Source organism: Corylus avellana, chromosome ca7 (genome assembly GCF_901000735.1).
Source record: "Corylus avellana chromosome ca7, CavTom2PMs-1.0".
Classification (NCBI taxonomy): domain Eukaryota; kingdom Viridiplantae; phylum Streptophyta; class Magnoliopsida; order Fagales; family Betulaceae; genus Corylus; species Corylus avellana.
In genome coordinates, this window is record NC_081547.1 from 4,690,358 (window position 1) to 4,711,427 (window position 21,070).

Sequence of the window (21,070 nt, forward strand, 5' to 3'; positions counted from 1 at the left end):
GTGTCACCCAAAACAGCCATCTACTACTACCTCCCAAAAGTCAAAATATGCTTAGAATTTATATTGACTTGGTAATTAAGGGTCCTCTTCCCAATAAGAAGATGGTGTTACTTTGCGATATTTCTTAGTCATTGGTTCACATGTCAACATCCCCACCCATACTGGCGATTTGATAAAAGTAAATTTTTCGCTTAGAGGCATTTAAGCTGTCATTCTGCTTGGCGTTCCATACTTTTCCTTGTGCTAGAGACTTGCTCCCCTTTTCTTTTTATTATGATTATTGGTTTTGTATATCCTACACAATCAAGAACCATGCCCTTCTGGAAATCCCAATAACAAAGACGCAAACAAAAAAATTACAACACGAAATCGATCGAATTCAAATATTTATTTACAACGAGCGGATAGTAAGTGGTTGTAAGCTTTTACCCGACCAAATAAACAAGTCTATTCTTTGTAGTTGGGGGTTGAATTAACAAAAGCTAAAACACCATGTACAGATAAAGATACAGTTCAAAGGACATGCAATGAACAGCTATGGATCTGCTTTGCCTGCCACTTGCTCATCGCTGGAATCAGATTCATCTTCACTTAGCTCCTCATCACTAGATTTGTCTTCTGGGGGAGCCCCAATGTCTTCTGCCTTCGCATACTTCTCACAGTATTCTGAAGGCCAAGGGTCACAGAATGCAAGCAACATCAAGTTATATCCCCCCACAAAGTTCAAACATTTGAAATCTATAGACCTAGCCATCTACAGAATTTCAGAACCAAGTCTATAAGAAAAAGTGAGATCTGCAAGCAACATTTAAGAAGTTATACCCTTGATTTTTCGTTTTTAACAAGGCCCTGCTGATCTAAAGGTTGATTCTCACTGCCACGCTATCCCGATTGTATGGCACTTATATAACAATCTACTAAATAGCATTACTTGAATGAAAATATAAAAACAAAATCTCTATAACTAATGCAATAAGTTTATCATACGTGTTAATAGGTTGTTTTACCTAACATTCCGGATTTGAACAAAGAAGGGGGTAGGCATTAGCAAGGCTCTGGGTTGGACAGAGACATGGGACATTCTTGTTGCAAATTTCCTACCATACTGCTTTAGCCTTTAGTACATATAATGCTAAAAGTAGAAATAAAAGGCGAGACTGCCATAAAGACAGGTTTTATTTTTATTGTATAGCTAAAGTGAGCCACCTCATTTCTTTCCTAAACCTCAATCACAATTCTTATTTTTGAATGCCTTAATTAAATCTGGCAATATATAGAGTCAAAGTCAATAACTAGTTAAAATTTGAACTGAACCCTAGCTCAAGCCAAATCTCAACCACAAATTTATGTTGACGAAACGTGAGTTGGACTTTGGCATTAGAAGCCAATCCCGGACCCAATGGAGTTGGCCCGCATGGAACTAATTCGTTAACAATGCACCCGAATTGAAAGGATCTTCTCAACCAGGATTGCTGATCTACCTAGGCCATATCAAGCTAACTCCACCACTGATGTTTTTTTTTTAATGATAGTAAATGAAATTCATTAAACCTAGTACCAAAGGAACACAACCCTAGTACCACTACTAATGCATTTCATAGATTAAACCTTGAAAATACCATTCTTGTCTCAAAAAGCAAGATAAAATGATCAAAAGGAAACAAAGACACGTTATGTTCAGTAAGTCATTTTCAATATATCAAAGGAACTTACTAGTATTCAAATACAAACTGCATTTTGGACGTTCAGAATAAAATTTTAAAACATTATGCTACTTTTCAAACGCAAAATTCTGTCATTCTAACACAACATTTTACTATCACAACACCAATACATTGCCAAGCATATCACCACTTCTACCAGATCAAAAATTACCTTTACATCACTGCCTTCACCATCATTAACACCAAAAGCAGCTGCACATATACCACTACCACCATCACAACAACTGCTATTACCACTAGTACCACCTTTTTTCCGATAAATACTAGTACCACCTTTTCCACACCATCATTGTAACAATGCCACCTTCCATTCATGCTTTCATAATTTTAGTATAAGTAGTCTTTTGCAAAGTAATTTACCAAACATGCTTTTCATTTTTGCTCTTGTAATTACTTTTGACTAAGTAGGAAAAAAATTGATACTGCTTACCTCATAGCAAAAATAGAAGCATATATGATAAATATTCACACAGAAGTAATACTTTTACTAAGTGGGAAAAGCATGGATAACTGGCTATGATTGGTGGGTGGCATCAACGTTGTCAATTGCGGGTGTTGTGGGAGCTGAGTGGAATGGCAATAAAGATGCTGAGGAAAGGGTGGTTCCAATATGGTTGTAATGAAAGAATCATGAACCCCTCGATTTCCTAGGATATTCTACCGAGTATATTTCTTCAAACCTCAATCATTGTTTTTAAATTAAATTGTTCAGATTTTGCCATATCTTCTTCTTCTTCTCTTTTTTTTTTTTTTTTTTTTTTTTTAGAGCTAATCATAATATTATTAAAAAGCTAAAAGTTACTCAGGTATACATGGAGTATCAAAAGAAACACCTAACTGTGAGGAGAAAAAAGAACAAGAAAATTATAAAAACTAAGCACCCAGGGAGCCATAAATGCAGCTGTCCAAGTATAAAGAATAAAAAAGAAAAAGGACTCGAGCGCCGCCAACTTCCTCTCACAGTCTTCAAAACTTATATCATTTCTTTCCCTCCAAAGATGCCACAAGAGGCAAGAACACTCCGAATGCTACAACTAGTGCACCAAGAAGCAAACAAGTTAGCAACAATATTAGGCATTGCCCAAGATAGCCCAGGTGCAAGCAACCTTACAATCAGGGAACCTTAGTCCGCCAAATACTCTTCCAAGGGAAATGAGTGTCATCATTACAAGTAAGGACATTGTAGAAGGAGCTAACAATGAACAACCCTTTTCTTGAGGGTGACCACCAAAGTTTGTCTTTCACCATCCCATCTCACTCTAATCGAGTACAACAAATTGAAGAACGAGGCAAAGACATCCACCTCTCAATCATTAGCTGCTCTAAAAAAACTTACATTCCACTAATGGAGTTGCTAGAAAACTCCAAGTAAGCCGCTACTGAAGTGTCCTTTGCACAAGTATACCATATAAATTTGGAAAGGCTTCCTTTAGGGCCTTGTCCCCACACTACTACAGTCTACAGATCATGCCAGATTCTAACATTGGTGTTATCTCCCACCTCAAACCTAACCTAGTATGACTTGAAAACATCCCCCAATATCTCCTGATATTCTTCCAAACCCGTACCCCTACTCCATACGAACCAAGAGGCTCATTAGAATCCACCCACCCCCTAACTGCAAAATTTAAAAGTACACCTCACCTCTCTCTCATGCACATAGTGCCAAAGCCATTTTTTTCCAAAAGAGCATGTTTGAACTTCAACAAGTTCCGAACCGCCAACCTTCCCTTAGAGATTGGCGAGCTAACCTTGGACCAGCTTACCAAGTAAAATTTAAACTCTTCACCAAGCCCACCCCATAAGAAATCATGATGAATCTTCTCTATGCGGTTTGCAACACCCGCAAGGAGAGGGAAGAGGGACAAGAAATATGTAGGCAAATTGGAAAGTGTGCTCTTTACAAGGGTAACCCTACCACCCTTAGACAAGTACATCATTTTCCAACTAGCCAATTGACATTCTATCTTTTCAATGACTCCATTCCAATAGACTTGGCCTTAAAGGAGGACCCAACAAAATACCAAGATATTTCAAAGCAAAGAAAGAAACCCCGCAACCCAAAATGCCAGCCAACCCATTCACATTCTCAACATTACCCACAGGGACCATTTCTAACTAGGCCAGGTTAATCTTCAAGCCAAAGCCAGCTTCAAAGCATTTTGTGACTTGGCCATTTCGGATTGTGCCATATCAGCATTTATTACCATATTTCCTTTTAACAACTCTGCTAAAATGCATAAAAATATGGCAATTACCAAGGTGATAAAAAATACTGAGTTGCTAAAAAGTAAATATGGTAATAAATGCTTATATAGAAAAATTTGAACCATTTAATTTCAAAACAGTGGTTGAGATTTGAAGAGAATACCCTAATAATTCTAGGGGATCTTGATCCGTAACGAAGAAGTGATAGTGGCACTCCACAAAACCATGGTGGAGGAGGTGGTGCATACAGTGATGATGCAGGCAACAGTGTTGGCAATTGTGTCAATAATGAAAAAGTAGGCAGCACTAAAGCAGCAACAATGTTAGTGTTTATAGCAGTGCCAATGTTGGTGATGGTTGTGTTTTATCGAAAGAACTAGAGTTAACAATTTTTATCTTCATATATATATATATATATATATATATATATATATTGGATTTTTAAAGTAATAAAAGTATTATCCACATACTATTCAAATGAAGCTATGTTTTTTTGCAAACACAAATAAGGGATTCATGTTTCCACCGGAGATGCAAGGTGCCATACAAGGTAACTCCCAAAAATCTAGACATGATGACACATGTTGATACGAATGTCTTTGCTTTTCTTCATTCTCTCTCTCTCTTTTTTTTAAGTAAATGTCTTTATCAATTTAAGATGTTAGATGTATACATTAATCTATGGCTGAGCCCTGCTACCTATGGCGTTCCTCAGCTTAGATAGCTATCAGGATAACCAAAAACTGCCCCTCAAAACCCTCACACGAGACCCCCACCAGCCGATGGATTTCTGTTGCTAATTGCACCGCCCAATCTGAGCACTCAAAACTTGAACCGCCCGAATTCCCCACCACAGCAAGGGGATAAGAGCTTAGAGGGGTGCATATATAAAATACATGAAGGTGAATTCTTTTTACAACCATTGTGTCTTCAAGTGTCTAACACCCATTTTTAGACATGACGAGCAAACAAATCACACCTTAAACATCTGGTAGATTATCTTTTAGGATGAATAAACGTCTAATAGATGTGTTCTTTGCTTCATAGCGTTTTCTTATAGCTAACATTAGAAATGATATAGGTTAATAGTTTTACAATCACAAACAAAAGACCGGCCATTTTACTCACATATGAAACTCCATTGGTTTTAGGAACTTTTTGCTTCTAAAAAACAACATGAGATAGATAATTTTTTTTTTTTTTTTTGATAAGTAATGTTTATATATCAAACGGGCAGAGGGGCACAACCCTAATAAAGTAATTTTTTTTGATACAGATAATTCAACTGCAATCATTTGACTTGAAGGTTCATTATCACTATCCAGCACTTAGCCGCATCGATTTTTTTATGAATGGCTTGATCCAAGCTAGCACTTAAAGATAATTTAGGTTTATTAGTTAAAGCTAATATCTTTCACATCTGAGACAGAACTGTGACTTGTGCTCGCACATACTTGCATGTGTGTTAATAAGATCAATTATACCATTGCCCAGTTATATTCTACAAGCAACATTTGTCCTATGCTCTTCAAAAACATAATGATTGAAAAGCCATGCCTCAAAGTATTGTGACTCTATCTCTAATACCATGAAAGTCATGAAGCCAAATACTTTATAAGAAAAAAAATCAGTCTATAAAGGAAAGTAAAAATAAGTGGTGGATATTGGAGAAACATAAAGCAAGTTTGCAATTCTGGACCAGGAATATTAATATTACAAGGAAGGCATAACCGGAAAACTATAACTTTGAAAAGGATCAATACCTTTAACTCTTTGTTCATAAGCAGCTCGGTCACGCATCATCAAAGCTGCAGCCTCTCCATTCAAAGGGTCTGATGGATTGGGATACAGCAGAAGTTGTGGTAGGAATACTTCAAACACATTTACAAGATCTGCAAAACGTAGATGTCAATGTATAGGACAAGTAGCTTGCAACCACCAAAACTAGAAAAAAAAAAATGTTTTCAATGAAAAGGCCTAATTGATTTTATTACCAAACATGGGGCTCCAAGTCTGGTTAATAACATCTAAACAAACTGAACCTGACCTGAAAGTAAAATCAGCCAAGATGGTCAGACTTGCACATAGTTCCTCTTCAAATTGACGAATAAGGTAAACTACCCAATAGAGAAAATTACAGATTTTTAACTTTTAGACTCACATCTCATCAACATTTGGGTGATAGATCTTATTAACAAAGCCTATGGAGGGAGATTTATACGGGTAAGCATCTGGTAGCTCAACTCTTATCCTCCACACTCCTCCGAGATAAGGACCTGCCAGAATCCATCATATGAATGGAGGAAAATATCTCCTTTGCTCAAAACTGTAAAGGGCCAATTTTCAGTCTAGTTTTAAAACTTCTGAAGCCATTGCGAATGATAAGCAAACAGAAAATCTACCGGTGTTATAACAAGAAGACTCTTGGTAAGCTTTACAGGGTTAAAATGGTTATAGATATTTCAACCAAAAAGGCCACAGTATACGCAATATAGAAAATTAGAAATCAAATCATACATCGCTAATTTGCTTTCTGAAACCAAAAAAAGCACACAAGTACCCAAAACCCGAAAATTGCATAATTTAAGGAATCAAAGAACTAAAAAGCAATTTCAAAATTTACAGTTGGGAAAATTGGTAATTAGCATCTTTGTGTCATCACCCAAATTTGAATCAGGAGTTTATAACATCTGCATATGGTCGACATAGCTAAAATAAGAAAGATGAAGCAAAAATAGCAAAGACCCATTATAGCAACCGTCTTAGAAAGCTCAAAATTAATGCAGAAGCACCAAAAATGAGAAAACACAAAGATGGGTGTTAAAGATTTACTGTCACGGGGTCCATGGAAATCTACATAGAACTCTTGCATGCCATCATTGATCATCTCTACCTTGTAGTCACTCATCATCCTAGTAAAAACCAAAAACAAAAAATAAAAAACAAGTCAAAATTGACAACAAAAAAAGTTCACCGACCAAAAAAATTCAAGATAACGTTTGAGATTATAGATTAGAGGATTAACAGTTTCATCAAGTCCATCTCTCGACGTTTGCTTGGGGAAGACATGATTTTTCTTTGTAATTCCTGCAATTTTTTCTCCAGTGGTTTTTGAGAGAGAGAGAGAGAAAAGAGTTTCTTGTACAACTGATAGAAGCTAAAGATGGCTCAGACATCAATGAGTGAAACTTAATAGGAGATCAGATAATAATGGAGAGGAAAAGTTTCCAATCAGGACCCAGATTATTTCAATATTATCAAATTGCATGGCTTGCACTTTCAAGATTCCACCCTTGCAGTCCGTTGAATCAACCACGTTAAAAAAAACATTAAAAAAAAATAAAATTACGTAGCAATGTGAGATGGTGATAACAATAAAAATATAATTTTTAGTATTTTCAAAAATAGTATTTTTAAATTTTTGATTTGCTTGTTAATATTTTTATTTTAAGAATAGAAAACAAAACCGAAAGTCTTAACAAAATCATAAAACAATCAAATGCTACTTTTAAAGCAGTTGAATTGGTTCAAATTGGAAATTAGTAGTGTCATATCAAAGATAAAGTCTATTTTTGCTTGTTTTAAATGATGTGGCTTCTAAAATTGTTATTGACCTCATGATTGATTATTATTGATTTTTTTTTTTGACATGTCCGCACAAGAGGGGAGAGAGAGATTCGAACTAGTGATATCCGCTTCATTAGGCGTGTTCTCAGCCGATTATTATTGAATTTTGATCAAATAGTAATTTTAAAAACTACCTCGTTTTTAGAGTAACACAAAATAATATAGGAGTGACTTCTAGAATTACTCGGTTTTAAGCTTTTAAACAAAGGGAATAAACAAATTTTGATAATAATAATAATAATGGTGTACCAATATTACCTCATTTCAACTTTAAAAAGTTTTTAATCTTTTCATTTAAAATTAAATACCCTTTTACTTCATCGATGAATCTGAAGCCTATTAATATGAGTCGCTTTGAGTCCTACTCATGTCTCAATGGAACTAAATTATGCTATGGCTCCGTTGGACTTAAATGATTGCATGCGGTTCTCACCGTCTATGTCCTCTTTTTGTGCGGCTCCCAACGGGCAGATGCTATTATTATTATGTTCAAGTAAAATAGACAAATAAGCTTCCGGATATGCCTTTTTTATCAAAAAAAAAAAAACAAAATGGAAATATAACAAAATCATATCAAATAAAATATTACCAAACAACATAAACATAAAACGCTTCTAAAAACAGAATTTTAAAAGATAATAATAAGAAGAAGAAGAAGAAGAAGATCCGGTGTAATTTTATGGGGCAGTAAAGATATTTTGGGCAAGTTGATATTTGAAGGATACCTTTCAAAAGCGTGTGGGGTTGCAAATATAAAGGCATAGCTTGATGAGTCGGTGAAGCACATTTGCAGTATTTATTGAGGCTTCTTTTCTTTAATTTTCGGCTGAAATTAATAAACTTGTCTATAAAGCTAAAATAATTCCCGAAAGAGATCCTCAACCACTAGACACAAAAGTTGGCTTTTTACATGGCTTCTGAATAAGCCCATTTTCAGGTATAATCCTTGGCATATTATTTGCACCTAACCATGTTCATGGTACCCCAATTTCCATAATAAATAAATAAAAAAAAAAAATTAACAGATGTGGCAAATGAGGCTTGATTGCATTCAATTCGAACGTTAAAAAGAAAGTCACTGTAGTTTTAAGTTTTAACCACAGCACTAAAGCCGGATCCATATTAAATCGCCACTTACTTATTTAACATATATAGTATCATAATCGGAGTTTTCAGTTTTGAATTCTAACATTGACTTTACTAATTTTTTTTTTTTAATTGATTTTTGAAAAAAATTAGAAATCAAATGGACATTTTAGTAACTTTGGTTCAAATCCAATTAAGAAATATGTGTTGCTACCTAACTAAAGAATTGGAATAATTATTTCATTCCAACCTCTTCTATTCCTAGCATTACCTATTCATTTTCCTAATGGAATGTCTATTTCGCAAACCAAATAGAGCTTGAATGTTGTCTTATTTCACACGTGAGGAATATTATTGAAGTATTAATTGAATATCTCAAATTTATTTTTTCCTATTAGTGTTTAAACTTTTGAAATTTTCAACAAGCAATTAGGCTAGGCTTTGACAAATTTGGAGTACTAAAATGGACAAAAAAAAGAAAAAAAAGAAAAAGGTATACTCACATGGGTCAAGCTTCAAACCTACGCCTAAGTTTAACCCTCTGGGGAGTTCTAGGAAGTAAAATAAATGAACCTAAAAAAATTTTCAAACTGACATGGCAGATCGTGAGTGGTAGACAAGGGAGATAAAATTGCATTTTTTTTAATTTAAAAACCCTTGCTACGTCAGTTTGAAAATTTTTCTGAGTTCATTTGCCTGCCGCCCTAGTGCTTCTCTTAACCCCTTCCCACCCCTAATATTCGAAAACATGGAAGCAAATTTCAAGGTAGATCCCCAAGTAAACAACTTACAGTGCACTTAACTAGTTTGGTTGCTTCTTCAGAATATGGTTTATGAACTTTAAACTTGATTCAAGATTTATACATTCTTTCTCAAATTGTTAGGCTTCAAATATGCCTTCATCCTCCGATGTAAGATTGGGGATTTTTTTTTTTTTTTTTAATCAATTCGAGCCCCAAAACAATCAGTAATCAGTAGAACAACAAAAAAAAATTATCAGGAATGAGTCAAATAAATGACTCGGTCCATTGACTAAAACCGCCACAAGGGATAGTTTGAAGAGAGGCAATATTCCTGAAACAGAACTACCTGTACAGAAAGAGATGGCTTGCTAGGCGGTCAAAGTTGCTAGAACTATAAGGCTTCATTTGATCAAAAGAGAATGTGGGTTTGAAACCAAAACTGAAAGGGATATATAATTGCCTTGGTTTGTGCACTTCAAAAGGAACTCAACCATTTAAGCAAAGAATATTAATAGCAGATTCTTTTGACCAAAAGAGCCCAGCAAAAATTTCTCACCTCATATTCATTGAATTAGTACCATATATCATATACTTAGGCTAAACACAAGGCTCCTGCCTTTTTCCTATTGGCCAAAAAATACAATTGTCTTAGTCTCTTAGGTCACATGACAAACAGTCAAACATGCACCTTAATTTTCTAAACCAAAGGGCCGTAAATATGAAGCAAGTTGGTTACAACGATGTAAGATAATGTGGTTTTTATTTAAATATGAGGTCTTGTCGAGAAACCTGTGGCACTAGATAATGGGGAAAATTACCATATGGTTTAGAATATTTTTAGATTACCCTATAGGAGGCATGTGACTTTGGATAGTCAAAAGTTATAACTTTGCACTAGATGCAAATTCCAATTAGGAAATGATTAGATATATAAAATATTTTATGCATGAAAAATGTGCCATGAATTGCATTTATTATTATTATTGTTTTACCACGTTACATAAAAGTTATGATGTGTATGACCAGGGACGGACCTACAAAGTTTGTTTTTCATATGTATGATTATAGTTATATGAAATGTTTACGTAATCACACATTAACACCAGCTTACTTGCTTACTCAGCTATAGACTCATCATTCCACATAAGCTTTGAGGGATGTGGAAATGATATATAATATTACTCATAATTCTATTCAATATTCATCTAACAATGTTGACGTAATACACCCAACTAACCTTTGATTTAATCCTTGTTAAATAAATAAAATAAAAAATTAATGGTTGGTTGGGAGTACGAGTATCACGTCAGCATTGTTAGATGAATGTTCAATAAAATTATAGAATTTAGCATTTAAAAAAAAAAAAAAAATAGCTTTACCCTTGTTGGAGAAACTTCAAGAGGGAATTTTGGCAAGGCACGGCCGCACGGCCACATCTTTTATGATGCCTACTTCCCAAATAGGGGCCCAAAGGACATACTCTATATATGCTTGATGATATTGTAATTATTATATTAAAATATAATTTTATCCAATAAATTTAAAATGTTCGGCTTTAATTATCACTGAAAGGAAGATAATGATATCTTTTAAATTGTATTTGAAACCTTTTTAATTGTAAGAACAAAAATCTTAATTGATCAAATTTTAGGAACAAAATATATATAGCCACACAAATGAGAAGGAAAAAGCAGAATTTATAACTTTTTAAGCCAAATGTTTATGAGACAGGTTTTGATTGGATGCCTAGAAAATAAAAAAGATTTGGTTTAGGTGCCGTAAAAATAAGTACATGAGATAAACTCCTGGGCACAAGGATAAACTGCTTAGCCCGTCAAGGGTGAAAGCTCCTAGATTATCTGATAACTAGTTCTGGCGGATGGAGTTAATTACCCGTAGGAGTTTGATTAACGGTGAAAATTGTTATACAGTATGCGTTTGCGACGTGCAATTAATCTGAGTAAAGTTCTCCTACGTTATAAAAATAATAATAATAATAATAAATAAGTACATGTAATTTTTCAAGGGTCCATATTTAATTCTTTTATCTCTTTCTCATGAAAAAATTAAAATTAAATATGAAGAGTTGAAAAAACTACAAAGGTTTCTTGCAGCACTTGAGCCAAATCCACAAAAAAGACAGATTTGATGGGAGAAATGCGAGGCTCCTATACCTACTTTCTCCCCCACCCTAATTTGTTGCTTGCAAAGCACCTATAAGATAAGATAAATATACTTTCTTCTTTTTATTTTCAAAAGGACAAAACGAGGAGGGATGGAAAGGAATCCAATGATTAAAAGGAAAAAAATAAAATTAAAAAAGTTAAGAAAATTGTTGTCTAATACCCCATTTGAATGGGCATATTATTTGTTATTAAACTATCTCAATTGTACAAAAAATTGGATTGCTTAAGAGATGAGGCAATAGGACCCACCTACCTCGGACAAACTAAGATGGAAGGTCTACTTGTCCGGAAGAGTTGAATCTCACAACTCTCTCTTTTAAGCTGTTCGAATTTCACAAACTTCTCTCTAAATTTCTGAAAAAATTGAATATCTTAATAACAAAAATTCCAATCCATCCAAAGTGAGCAGAAGCAACACTAAGCAAAGCAAATGATAGGAACAAAACTAGTTGCCGCTTAGAATAATATAGTAGATAACATATGTGATATGATAATAAAATTAGATGCGTTGGATGATTCAAATATGTAAAGCAAATTGGACATATGCTTGTCATTGTGCACTATCTAGGTCAGAGGATATTTAAAATATTATGCCAATTGCCAGAAGATAGCTATTTCTTGAATATATTAATGTGGGATTTCCTTCAAAGGAACCATCACAAAAAGTGTAACATATGACAGGAGAGTTTGAAGCATAATCTGAGTAAAAAACATTGCTATCAATTTTTGACATAAATCTAACAAAATTACCAAGCTAAGGTTGAGAAATCTGACCTGTTTAATTAAATGAATCGGGTTAAAATTGACATATATTTATGTCTCGACATGACCTAAACTTGGCATGTGATATTTAGGGATGACAAATTTTTATACGACTCGCTAATCCAACACGAACTCAACACAAAATTAGTGAGTTATAGTTGAAGAGTCTAACTCATTTAACTAAATAAGTCAGATTATGATTAATCTATATAGTCTAATACCCTATCTCGGATATAATGAAATTGATGTGGAGAAGTATTGAGCCTTTGAATCAGTTATTAGTAACATAGTTAAGTTCTGAGCCGTGTCACCATAACCATTAGATGCTGGGAAATGTAATCTTAACCATGAAATGGTTCACATTTCAATATAATTTAATCTTAATCATGAAATGATTCACGTTCCATATTGAAACGAATATGAGAAAACTCAATTAGAGGTGAGTAGGAGCATTAAAAAACTAAGAATTTGAATCAAACCAACGTGAATTTGTGCATGTATATACAAGTAGGTCATTAACTAACAATATAATTGAGAAACCAAAATGGATTTGCACGGGAAAAACCAATTACCAGAGCATGTAAGAAACCTGATAGATGAGAGAATACAATTTAAATTCCAGTACAACTTGTTTCTAATCCGTTTCCCTATATTCCTAAGGCTTCTATTTTAAGTCAGCTTTGCTGTCAAAAACGTGGTGGAAAAAAGGTCTAGAAGTGTGAAAAGTACCTGTAATTTTTGTAGGTAATCATGAAGAATAGACAAAAAAGGGCTCTCAAAAACCAAAACCACACGAACCAAAAAGCACTTCAACAGCACCAAAGCTGTCTTGAGCCTCTACAGTGGGCAACATCAACCACCATATATGACATTAACGTTTCCTTCAAAAATTTCTCCATAATGACAATCTTTAAAGCCTTCATACACTTCTCAAAGGTTGTATTGATTCTTCATTGGTACACCAGAAAAAAAGGCCGTCTATATTTGATAAACTCCACTGTAGAACCAAAACTGGCAGACTTTTACCTTCACACTAAGATGCTATCTAAAATTTGTATGTGGCTTCTTCGGGGAATAGAAGATGGAGCTTGGTGATTTGTCTGCTTCATGCCCAATACCATTGGTCACTAATCCAGATCCTGATTCATCATCGTCACTGTCAATGTTATTTGGAGTCAATCTATTCTGGCATCCTCTGCGCTGCAGAAGAAAGACATTGAAGTAGTAGCTCACCAAATCTGCACTGCTCTTTGTAGGAGAGAACTTGAAAATTTGATCCCAGAAACACTTCTGAAGAGATTGAGGATTTGACAACAATATAGCTTTAAATTTCTTTTCTTCTTCCTCTGTCCAAGAAACCCTAACTTCCTCGCCCATCTTATCGAATTTCCATTGATAGAAAGCTCGGCCTAATTCCAGCTTCACTCTCAACCTTTTCTCAGCAATGTGAAACCTGGCACATTCAATAGAACCACGCACTTCGCAGCCACATGAATCTTGTCTTCCCTTACCAATGGGATCCCTTTCAATGAGAGATCTACGCTCTACATTTTCCAATGGCCAAACCCGGGTCCCCAACCACTTAGGGTCACTTTCAGAAGCCACACCAGTCCATTCTGGCACTTCAGCTTCAAAACGTGGCCCCCATGGAATGCGGCTTGGTGGGTATTTGTCAAGTACTGAATCTGCTGTAGATGAATCAGCGGTTCCAAGCAACTGATTGATGGCTTCATCTTTCATCCCTCCTGCAAAAGGAATTTTATCCAAGTCACCTTGAGTGGCTGAGGATGACTCTGAACAAGCTCCTGCCTGAGACATCATTTTCTCATCAAGAAGATTCTTGCCACATCTTAATCTCTCTCTAAGATTGTAACTTGAGCCAAGTTGATCATCATACATGCATGGATGCATCTTCTGAGTTTTCTAAAATAGAAAGAATTTTCTGATATTAAATAATAGTTTAAAAAAAAAAAAAAAAAAGAGAGAGAGAGAGAATACCACTACATTATGATTTTTTCATGTTAGTCAAAAGGCTCAAATGGTGTGCCCAGGAATATAAATACACTTTTCACATGCCAAAATATGATTGCAATTAACACTCAATTAAGAAAATTATGAGGATCTATTTCAGCAACATAGTTAACCTACATGCACTTGTTTACTCAAATCACATCAGATAATTAACCAGTACAGCTTGTGTCTAGATATACAAGCAATTTATAATTAAAATATATACATATCCCCTTGAACTATGACAATGCAAACTAGCTCCAATTCATCTGCATCATATACCAGATTCAATCTAGCATCACATATCCAATGAATTTTAGATTCTTAATGTAACACTACAGTCCCACATTGGGAAAATGATTAGCTCACATAGAGTGAGTGAAATATAAAGGAGTTTTATAATGAATTTTAGAAAACTCAAAAAACTTGACTAGTCCTTTTGGAGTAATAGCACATATGTGGCTAGTATTTTCCTTATATTATTACAAATGGTATCAGAACAACCTATTAATGACATGTGGTATTGGAGCACTTCATGACATGATCCAAACGAGGACATCAAAGATTTAAGGATGGAAACTGTAATACCCCAATTCCACATTGGGAAGATAATTAGCCCAAATAGAGTTGATAAATTATAAAGGAGTTCATGGATGCTAAGTCTAACACTGGTTCTTTACAAGTGAGACTGAGCTTTATAAGCAATTTTAGAGAACTCCAATTGCAACTTGACTAGTACTTTTGGAGTGATTACACAGATATGGGGAGCTCTTTCCCTAGCTCGTTACACTTATTTCTAGCATAATCAAAGAAAAATTAATAAAGCTCCTGATTAGTTAAAAATTAATTATTTCATTAACTATTGATAAACTAGAAAGTAGAGAGAAATATGGGCTAAACCAACCATTACACAAATAAGAAGGCGAAACAAAAAGGAAACATATTGGTATAGCTAAAGCCTAAAGATGACCAATGACGTGAAACTACAAATTATATCCTCAAAAAAGGCCTAATAAAGTTACAACTGATCCTCAAATAAATGTGTATCACTTGCTACAAAATAAAAATTCCAGCTATTACTATGAATCTGAGAAACATGAACTATGCTAAAGTAGAGAGGGAGAGGGGGTATAAGTATTATATACGATAATATAAAGGACCATGCAATTCAATAATGGTAAGACCAATGGTACAGATGGGCTGGTGTTCAAAGACTGATAAATGCTATGCAAGGGAGTGATCATTTCAGTAATGTAGCAGTACTATTTCTGAAAAGTAATATATAAAATGCAATGCCAAACAGTGCATGAGTTCAATATACAATAAAAATTCTCAAAACAGTCAATTATCAAAGACCACATATTAGGTGACCAGACACAGCAAGTCTAATAAACATTCTCTCTCTCTCTCTCTCTCAATGCAAGATGAAATTGAGCAGTTCCAAATTATTTAACTTCAATAGAACTTATAAAAAATGGAATGTTTAAAAAAGAAAACAAAATAAGTGAATCACATAGAAGAGACATAATATTTATATGATTCAACACAAAGGCATACGTCCACGGACCAAGACAATTATAAGGAAATTCCAATAAATAAATAAAATACAATGGTGGTAAAAGACGCCTCAAACCCCTAGCACTAAATGCACCTAAAACCTCACTTGCGTGGATATCTTTTAATCCCAAAAGCTATCAAACTACACCCTGAAAAGGAGAACTATCTTAGACCGAAGCCCTAGTTGACCCTAAAACCTCACACCTGTGGAATATCTTTTAACCCCAAAAGCTATCAAACTACTCCTTAAAAGGGAGAACTATTTTAGACCAAAGCCCTACTTGACCCAAATCCCCTATTTTAACTAAAGCCTCTATTTGGGCTGAAACTCCCAATTGGATTTAAGTTCCCAAAGCCCCCACTTAGCCTGAAACTCCACCTGGACTAAAGCCAATTCTCCAAATGGACAAAAGTCCACAATTGGATTGAAATCCCCAATTTAGGCCGAAGCCACCAAGCCCTAAGTACTAATATCTATACATAGGGCTTCAACTACAATTCATCACTTACTCCTTTCTGGAATTACCATCCTTTCTTCCTAATATATAGGAAGAAGTCACCTCTTTATGACTATACTATCCGTGTGAGATTTATTGAAATTTAAGACAATTTTCAATATATCTTCATATTGACGCGCATTCTAACAAATCTTCAATGTTGATCATGATAGCCTTGAATTTCGCAGCTAGATAAAAAAAAATTCCTCAAGACACCTCCTGCAAAAAACCCTATACAGCCTTTAAGTGCAATCACAAACTGCAAACGCCTATTTCAAGTTTGTTGTGAAAACAGAAGCTCTGATACCAGTTTATTGTGAGAAATTAACATTGTAGATGACAAACAAGTAGAAAACAGAAAACATAATGGAGTGCAATAGACTACGCCCATGGATGAAGACAATCAAGGAGAAATTTCACTGACCAAAAATGGAGTGCAATGGTGCATACTCAAACCTTAAACCTCCCCAATACACCAAAGGCTCACTCATGCAAGCATTTTTCAGCCTTAAAAGCTCCAGACTACTCTGCAAATAGACCAACTCCCCAAATAGGCAGAAACCCCCATTTGGCCCAAAACCCTCAATTGGCCAAAAGCCCCAAATGCACCAAAGTCCCCAAACAGGTTGAAGTCCCATTTGGATCGAAGTTTCTATTTAGATAAAAACCCCAAATGAACTGAAGTCCCAAATTGGACTTAAGTACCAAAATGGGTTGAAGCCCCTCTTCAACAGAAGCCTCTGCTTAGGTTGGAGCTACCAAAGCTTTAGTACTAATACTTATATGCAGGACTTGAATTATAATTCATTAATATCTCCTTACCAACATGAGGTTCACTGGAATTTGAGACAATTTACAAAATGGTAAAATGTGAGCCACTGGACAATTTTACTTCTGCTAAAACCAAACAAGAAAAACAATATAACTTTTACATAAAGATGATATAGAAATATGATATGTTTTTTTCTGAGTAAACCAAGAAATAATTGTACACCCAGTAATGCAAATACAATGGTCCTAAACTGAACAGAACGAAGTGACTTGTGTAACACACCCTTACATAATAGCAGCAAGGGTTAACGGCAACAAAGCCTAATAATACGAAAAATCTAACCCGTCAAATAATTTGGCTGCAAAGTTAGAAGGCCAAATGCGTTGTATATACACTGATCCAATAAGATGAGTGATGGAGACCTTGGCTGGGTTGGTGATACCAGTGACAAACAAAGTCTGATATGCATGATAAAGCATCTTGAATTCACTACAATTAATGGAAAAAATACAAGACTGACATAAATGACATGTAAATGCCTCACAATATGTGCATAGCAGCATATATGCACATGATAGGGGTGCACACACACTAATATTATCAAGGGTGTTCTAGCATATATACCTGCCATTGCTCGGCACTTGAATCAACTTGTCTCTTTAGAAAGATGGCCTCCCGAGCCAACAGAACCTGCTTCCACATCTCCCCCTTCCCATAAGACTTCCACTTAGACCATTCCGGCAAAGAACCAACTGCAGGATCGCAAGGATTCACAGCCACCCCAGTAACCCAGTTCTGCATTCCACAAAGAGACTCCCGCTTCCTCTTACCATAAAAACGATCCTCAATATCGGCTGGATCCAAAATCACTACATCTTCGTCATCACAATTCTTGCCACCATCCAACTCCACCGCTGCACTCTTTACCTCATCATATTCATGCAATTTTCCACCATTTGAGCCCTCACTTGAATCCAAACACGCCTTTTTCTCATCACAAACAACACCATTCACATCCCCATCCAACGCCGTCATCTCTCCTTCATTTTCATTGCACAATTTTATAGTATCATAAATTTTGTCTACTGAATCCACACCCGATAATCCCTCGTCACCAAAACTCTTTTGGCCCCCATCCGACTCCACCTCCTCAGTCGCTAGTTCCAAATGCGGGTACTCCTCGTCCTTCATCTTCTGATCAGGAACCTTTGCTAAAAGAGCTTTAAGCTCAGCCTGCAACTCCATTAAACACCCAACAAAATCAACACCGCTGTTACTCAAACCGCATTCAGAGCCCTCATTCTCAACAACCCTCTTCAACCATCTCTCTAAGATATTCAAATACTTGACGTAAACCAATTTCACCGGCGAAGCGAGATTCGAACTCAGCAACCCGGACTCCTTGGCCACAGAATTCCACAACCCGTTCTCCGAAACGGCGTGGTACCCACCTTTCTGTCTCACAACCAAGAAAAGCTTAAGCAAATCCAATCGTTGCCCATCTCCAAGCATTGGAGGTAGAGGCCGAAAAGGCTCTTGAGCGCAGATCTCCTCGCCGAAACCCAGAAGAAACTCTTCGGACTCGAATCGGAGCTTATCGAGCACTCCTTCGCCTTCGACGAGAGCTTCCGAGGCCTTATCGGACCCTTTCGAAGCCGGTTCCGGCTTGAGCTTCTTGTGTGGAGATTTCGCGCAATCTAAAGCAGACCCATCATCAGCGAGCATCGGCCACCCTGCCATTGATTTCGAATTCAAACCCTAAAAACCAAATCACTCTCTTTTCAATCTTTATTGTCTTTAAACAAGAAACTCACACAATAACCAAAAAAAAAAAAAAGTTATGTACAAAAAAAAAACCACATAAAATGGAAAGAAAAAAAAAAAGAGTTTGGATATGAAAGACACAGAAATGATAGACGATGAACAGCGAAGGAATGTACCGATTATCCATCTGGGTCATGCTTGGAATTCAAGATTTTGGCGGGAAAAGATTGATTGTAGCGCTTTGAAGCTACTAGCTAGTTTGGAGCCCGCGCTTTCTCTCTCTTTCTTAATGGCAGATATTTGAGCGTGTGGACATTTCGGACACAGGGGGAGGACTAAAATTCAAGTTTTGAACAGATGCAGACCCTCGTCTTCAAAATCCCAAAAGAAAAAGAGTTAATTGGGGAGTAAAAGAGAAAAACGTACCAGTAATGTTTTTTTCCAGAGTGGCTGTGGGGTTCCCACTTCCCCAGTTCAGTGACTCTTCACTCTCGGCCTTCCTTCCTTTGCCTACACAAATCTCTTTTCTTTTGTATTATTATTCCTAGCCCCCTTCCCCTTTGGTTTGTTTTTAAGTGCCTCTCTAGGGCCTTGGGGAGTTTTCACTAAAATACCAACAAAAAGGAAAGGATATTAGGGTTCCCCAAAAAGGGCCGAAGCAACCTATTTATAGAGGCATTTTCATGTTGCCTTGGTTAATAATTAACTATGGTGGTTGAGTTTAGGGCTATTAGGGTGAAGGGCTTTTGTGGAAAGTAAAAATATATATATTTGAAAGGCTTAGTTGTCCCTGTCTCAATGGAATAAAAAAATATATGTATGGGTTCAAATCTTGTGACCCCACTAATTATCTCAAGAGATATTATCATAAACTCTATAGGTTTTTAGGCATTAATAGAAATGCATTTGGTAGGATAAAACTTGTTCCATATCACTTTTGTTTTCTCTTTAAAATTTTTTTAAAAAAAAAAATTAAAAATTAACAAATAGTGATATGAAATAATGCAAGCCAACTGTGGACCCACTAGCCCTCGGACATAGGGAAGTCAAACAACCCACAAGAACGATCAAATGTCCCCTCGATATGGATCTTATGGAGGGTTTGCTGAGGGACGATATTTCGGCCGATAGTCCTCTCAAGAGTCGTATGAACCGACGAACCACTCACCAACAATAGCCTAAACATGATAAGAAAGCAATAATAGGAAAAAGCATCCTCTCATATACAGCTTTGCCTATTTAGGGCCTTTAGGCCTAACGCTCTAGATACAAAGATATTTATGGGAATCTGTTGCCTTCCATGTATAGATCCCCTACATCTGCCGTTTACCATATCAAGCCTACTTGCCTTACCAGTGGAAGTCCTATAAGGAGGGTTACAAACCATAGTTTGATTGACACATCCATTTCCCCCTTATTTCCCTTATAGCCTCTTAACTTTTCAAAGATTATCCTATTTATTAAGCATCGGAGTGTCCACCGCCAACATAACCCAATGAATCACTCATGTTTGTTTTTACTTGTCTGTGCAGATATTCTTAGCCAAATTATCGGATGCAGTCAGCTCTATCAACAATTTGGCTTCTTCATTGGGAACCGTCAAAGCATTCACTAGCACCAATGACTTTGGACTTTAGTTATAATAACTATTAATTATATTGTGAATCATTGTATTATCCATGAAATAAACTATGGTCTCAAACTTGAATCTATAATGTTGTGTGGTGCACTACCATTTGAAAAAAGAAGTCAAGAGTCTTGGGTATGTGCACACTAATATATACATACTTGAGCCTATGGCCCACTTTACTTTTAGTGTTTCATGCTTTGGATCTTAGGGCTAGAATGGTTGACGCAACCATCTTTTAAATGTACTACTCTACATACCAAATATGAACTTAAGTGTTTATTTTTCTACCTGTAAAATATTATTGGTTTACTCTCAGGGGTTCAAATTAGAGTATTGCAAGGCTTTGAATCGTTGAGCGAAGTCTCATAAAAGCAGATTTTTGTGTAGATAATTAATTTTAGGCGCTATGAGAGATACTTCAAATTAATTATCTTTGTTAATTAATTATGGGGGCGTTACATCCCCTCTATACTAGAATGACATGGACAATAGACAGGTATTGGG

The 21,070-nt window shown here is 35.8% G+C and overlaps 2 protein-coding genes across 5 annotated transcripts; both read right to left on the bottom strand.

The window, feature by feature from the left end:
* Positions 1-369: 369 nt before the first annotated feature.
* On the bottom strand, positions 370-7,145 carry LOC132186551 (ubiquitin-conjugating enzyme E2 4). The gene is made up of 6 exons (XM_059600528.1): positions 6,958-7,145; positions 6,765-6,844; positions 6,094-6,208; positions 5,927-5,979; positions 5,696-5,824; positions 370-666 (listed from the first exon to the last, which is right to left on the bottom strand). Exons 1-6 carry the CDS (start codon positions 6,999-7,001, stop codon positions 536-538), a joined length of 552 nt encoding a protein of 183 aa, XP_059456511.1. The 5' UTR covers positions 7,002-7,145; the 3' UTR covers positions 370-535.
* A 5,722-nt stretch (positions 7,146-12,867) lies between these two features.
* LOC132187427 (AT-rich interactive domain-containing protein 2) lies at positions 12,868-19,554 on the bottom strand. 4 transcript variants are annotated; one of them, XM_059601735.1, is made up of 4 exons: positions 19,363-19,554; positions 19,113-19,271; positions 17,797-18,930; positions 12,868-14,259 (listed from the first exon to the last, which is right to left on the bottom strand). In XM_059601735.1, the coding sequence occupies exons 3-4, from the start codon at positions 18,910-18,912 to the stop codon at positions 13,378-13,380; spliced, it is 1,998 nt and encodes a 665-aa protein (XP_059457718.1). In that variant the 5' UTR covers positions 18,913-18,930; positions 19,113-19,271; positions 19,363-19,554; the 3' UTR covers positions 12,868-13,377. The 4 variants fall into 4 exon arrangements, with proteins under 4 accessions (XP_059457718.1, XP_059457720.1, XP_059457719.1 ...); XM_059601737.1 differs by lacking the exon at positions 19,113-19,271 and having other exon boundaries at positions 17,797-18,905; XM_059601736.1 differs by having other exon boundaries at positions 17,797-18,905; positions 19,113-19,554.
* Between the last annotated feature and the right edge of the window lie 1,516 nt (positions 19,555-21,070).

Bases quoted from the DNA above. Each gene is read 5' to 3' on its own strand.
- LOC132186551 (XM_059600528.1), bottom strand. From the start codon at position 7,001: ATGTCTTCCCCAAGCAAACGTCGAGAGATGGACTTGATGAAACT. The intron at 5,980-6,093 runs GTGAGTCTAAAA...TTTTACTTTCAG, and splicing joins CACCCAAATGTTGATGAGAT to GTCAGGTTCAGTTTGTTTAG. The intron at 5,825-5,926 runs GTAATAAAATCA...TACGTTTTGCAG, and splicing joins GACTTGGAGCCCCATGTTTG to ATCTTGTAAATGTGTTTGAA.
- LOC132187427 (XM_059601735.1), bottom strand. From the start codon at position 18,912: ATGGCAGGGTGGCCGATGCTCGCTGATGATGGGTCTGCTTTAGATTGC. The intron at 14,260-17,796 runs GTATATATGCTA...TTTCTATTTTAG, and splicing joins CAAGTGCCGAGCAATGGCAG to AAAACTCAGAAGATGCATCC.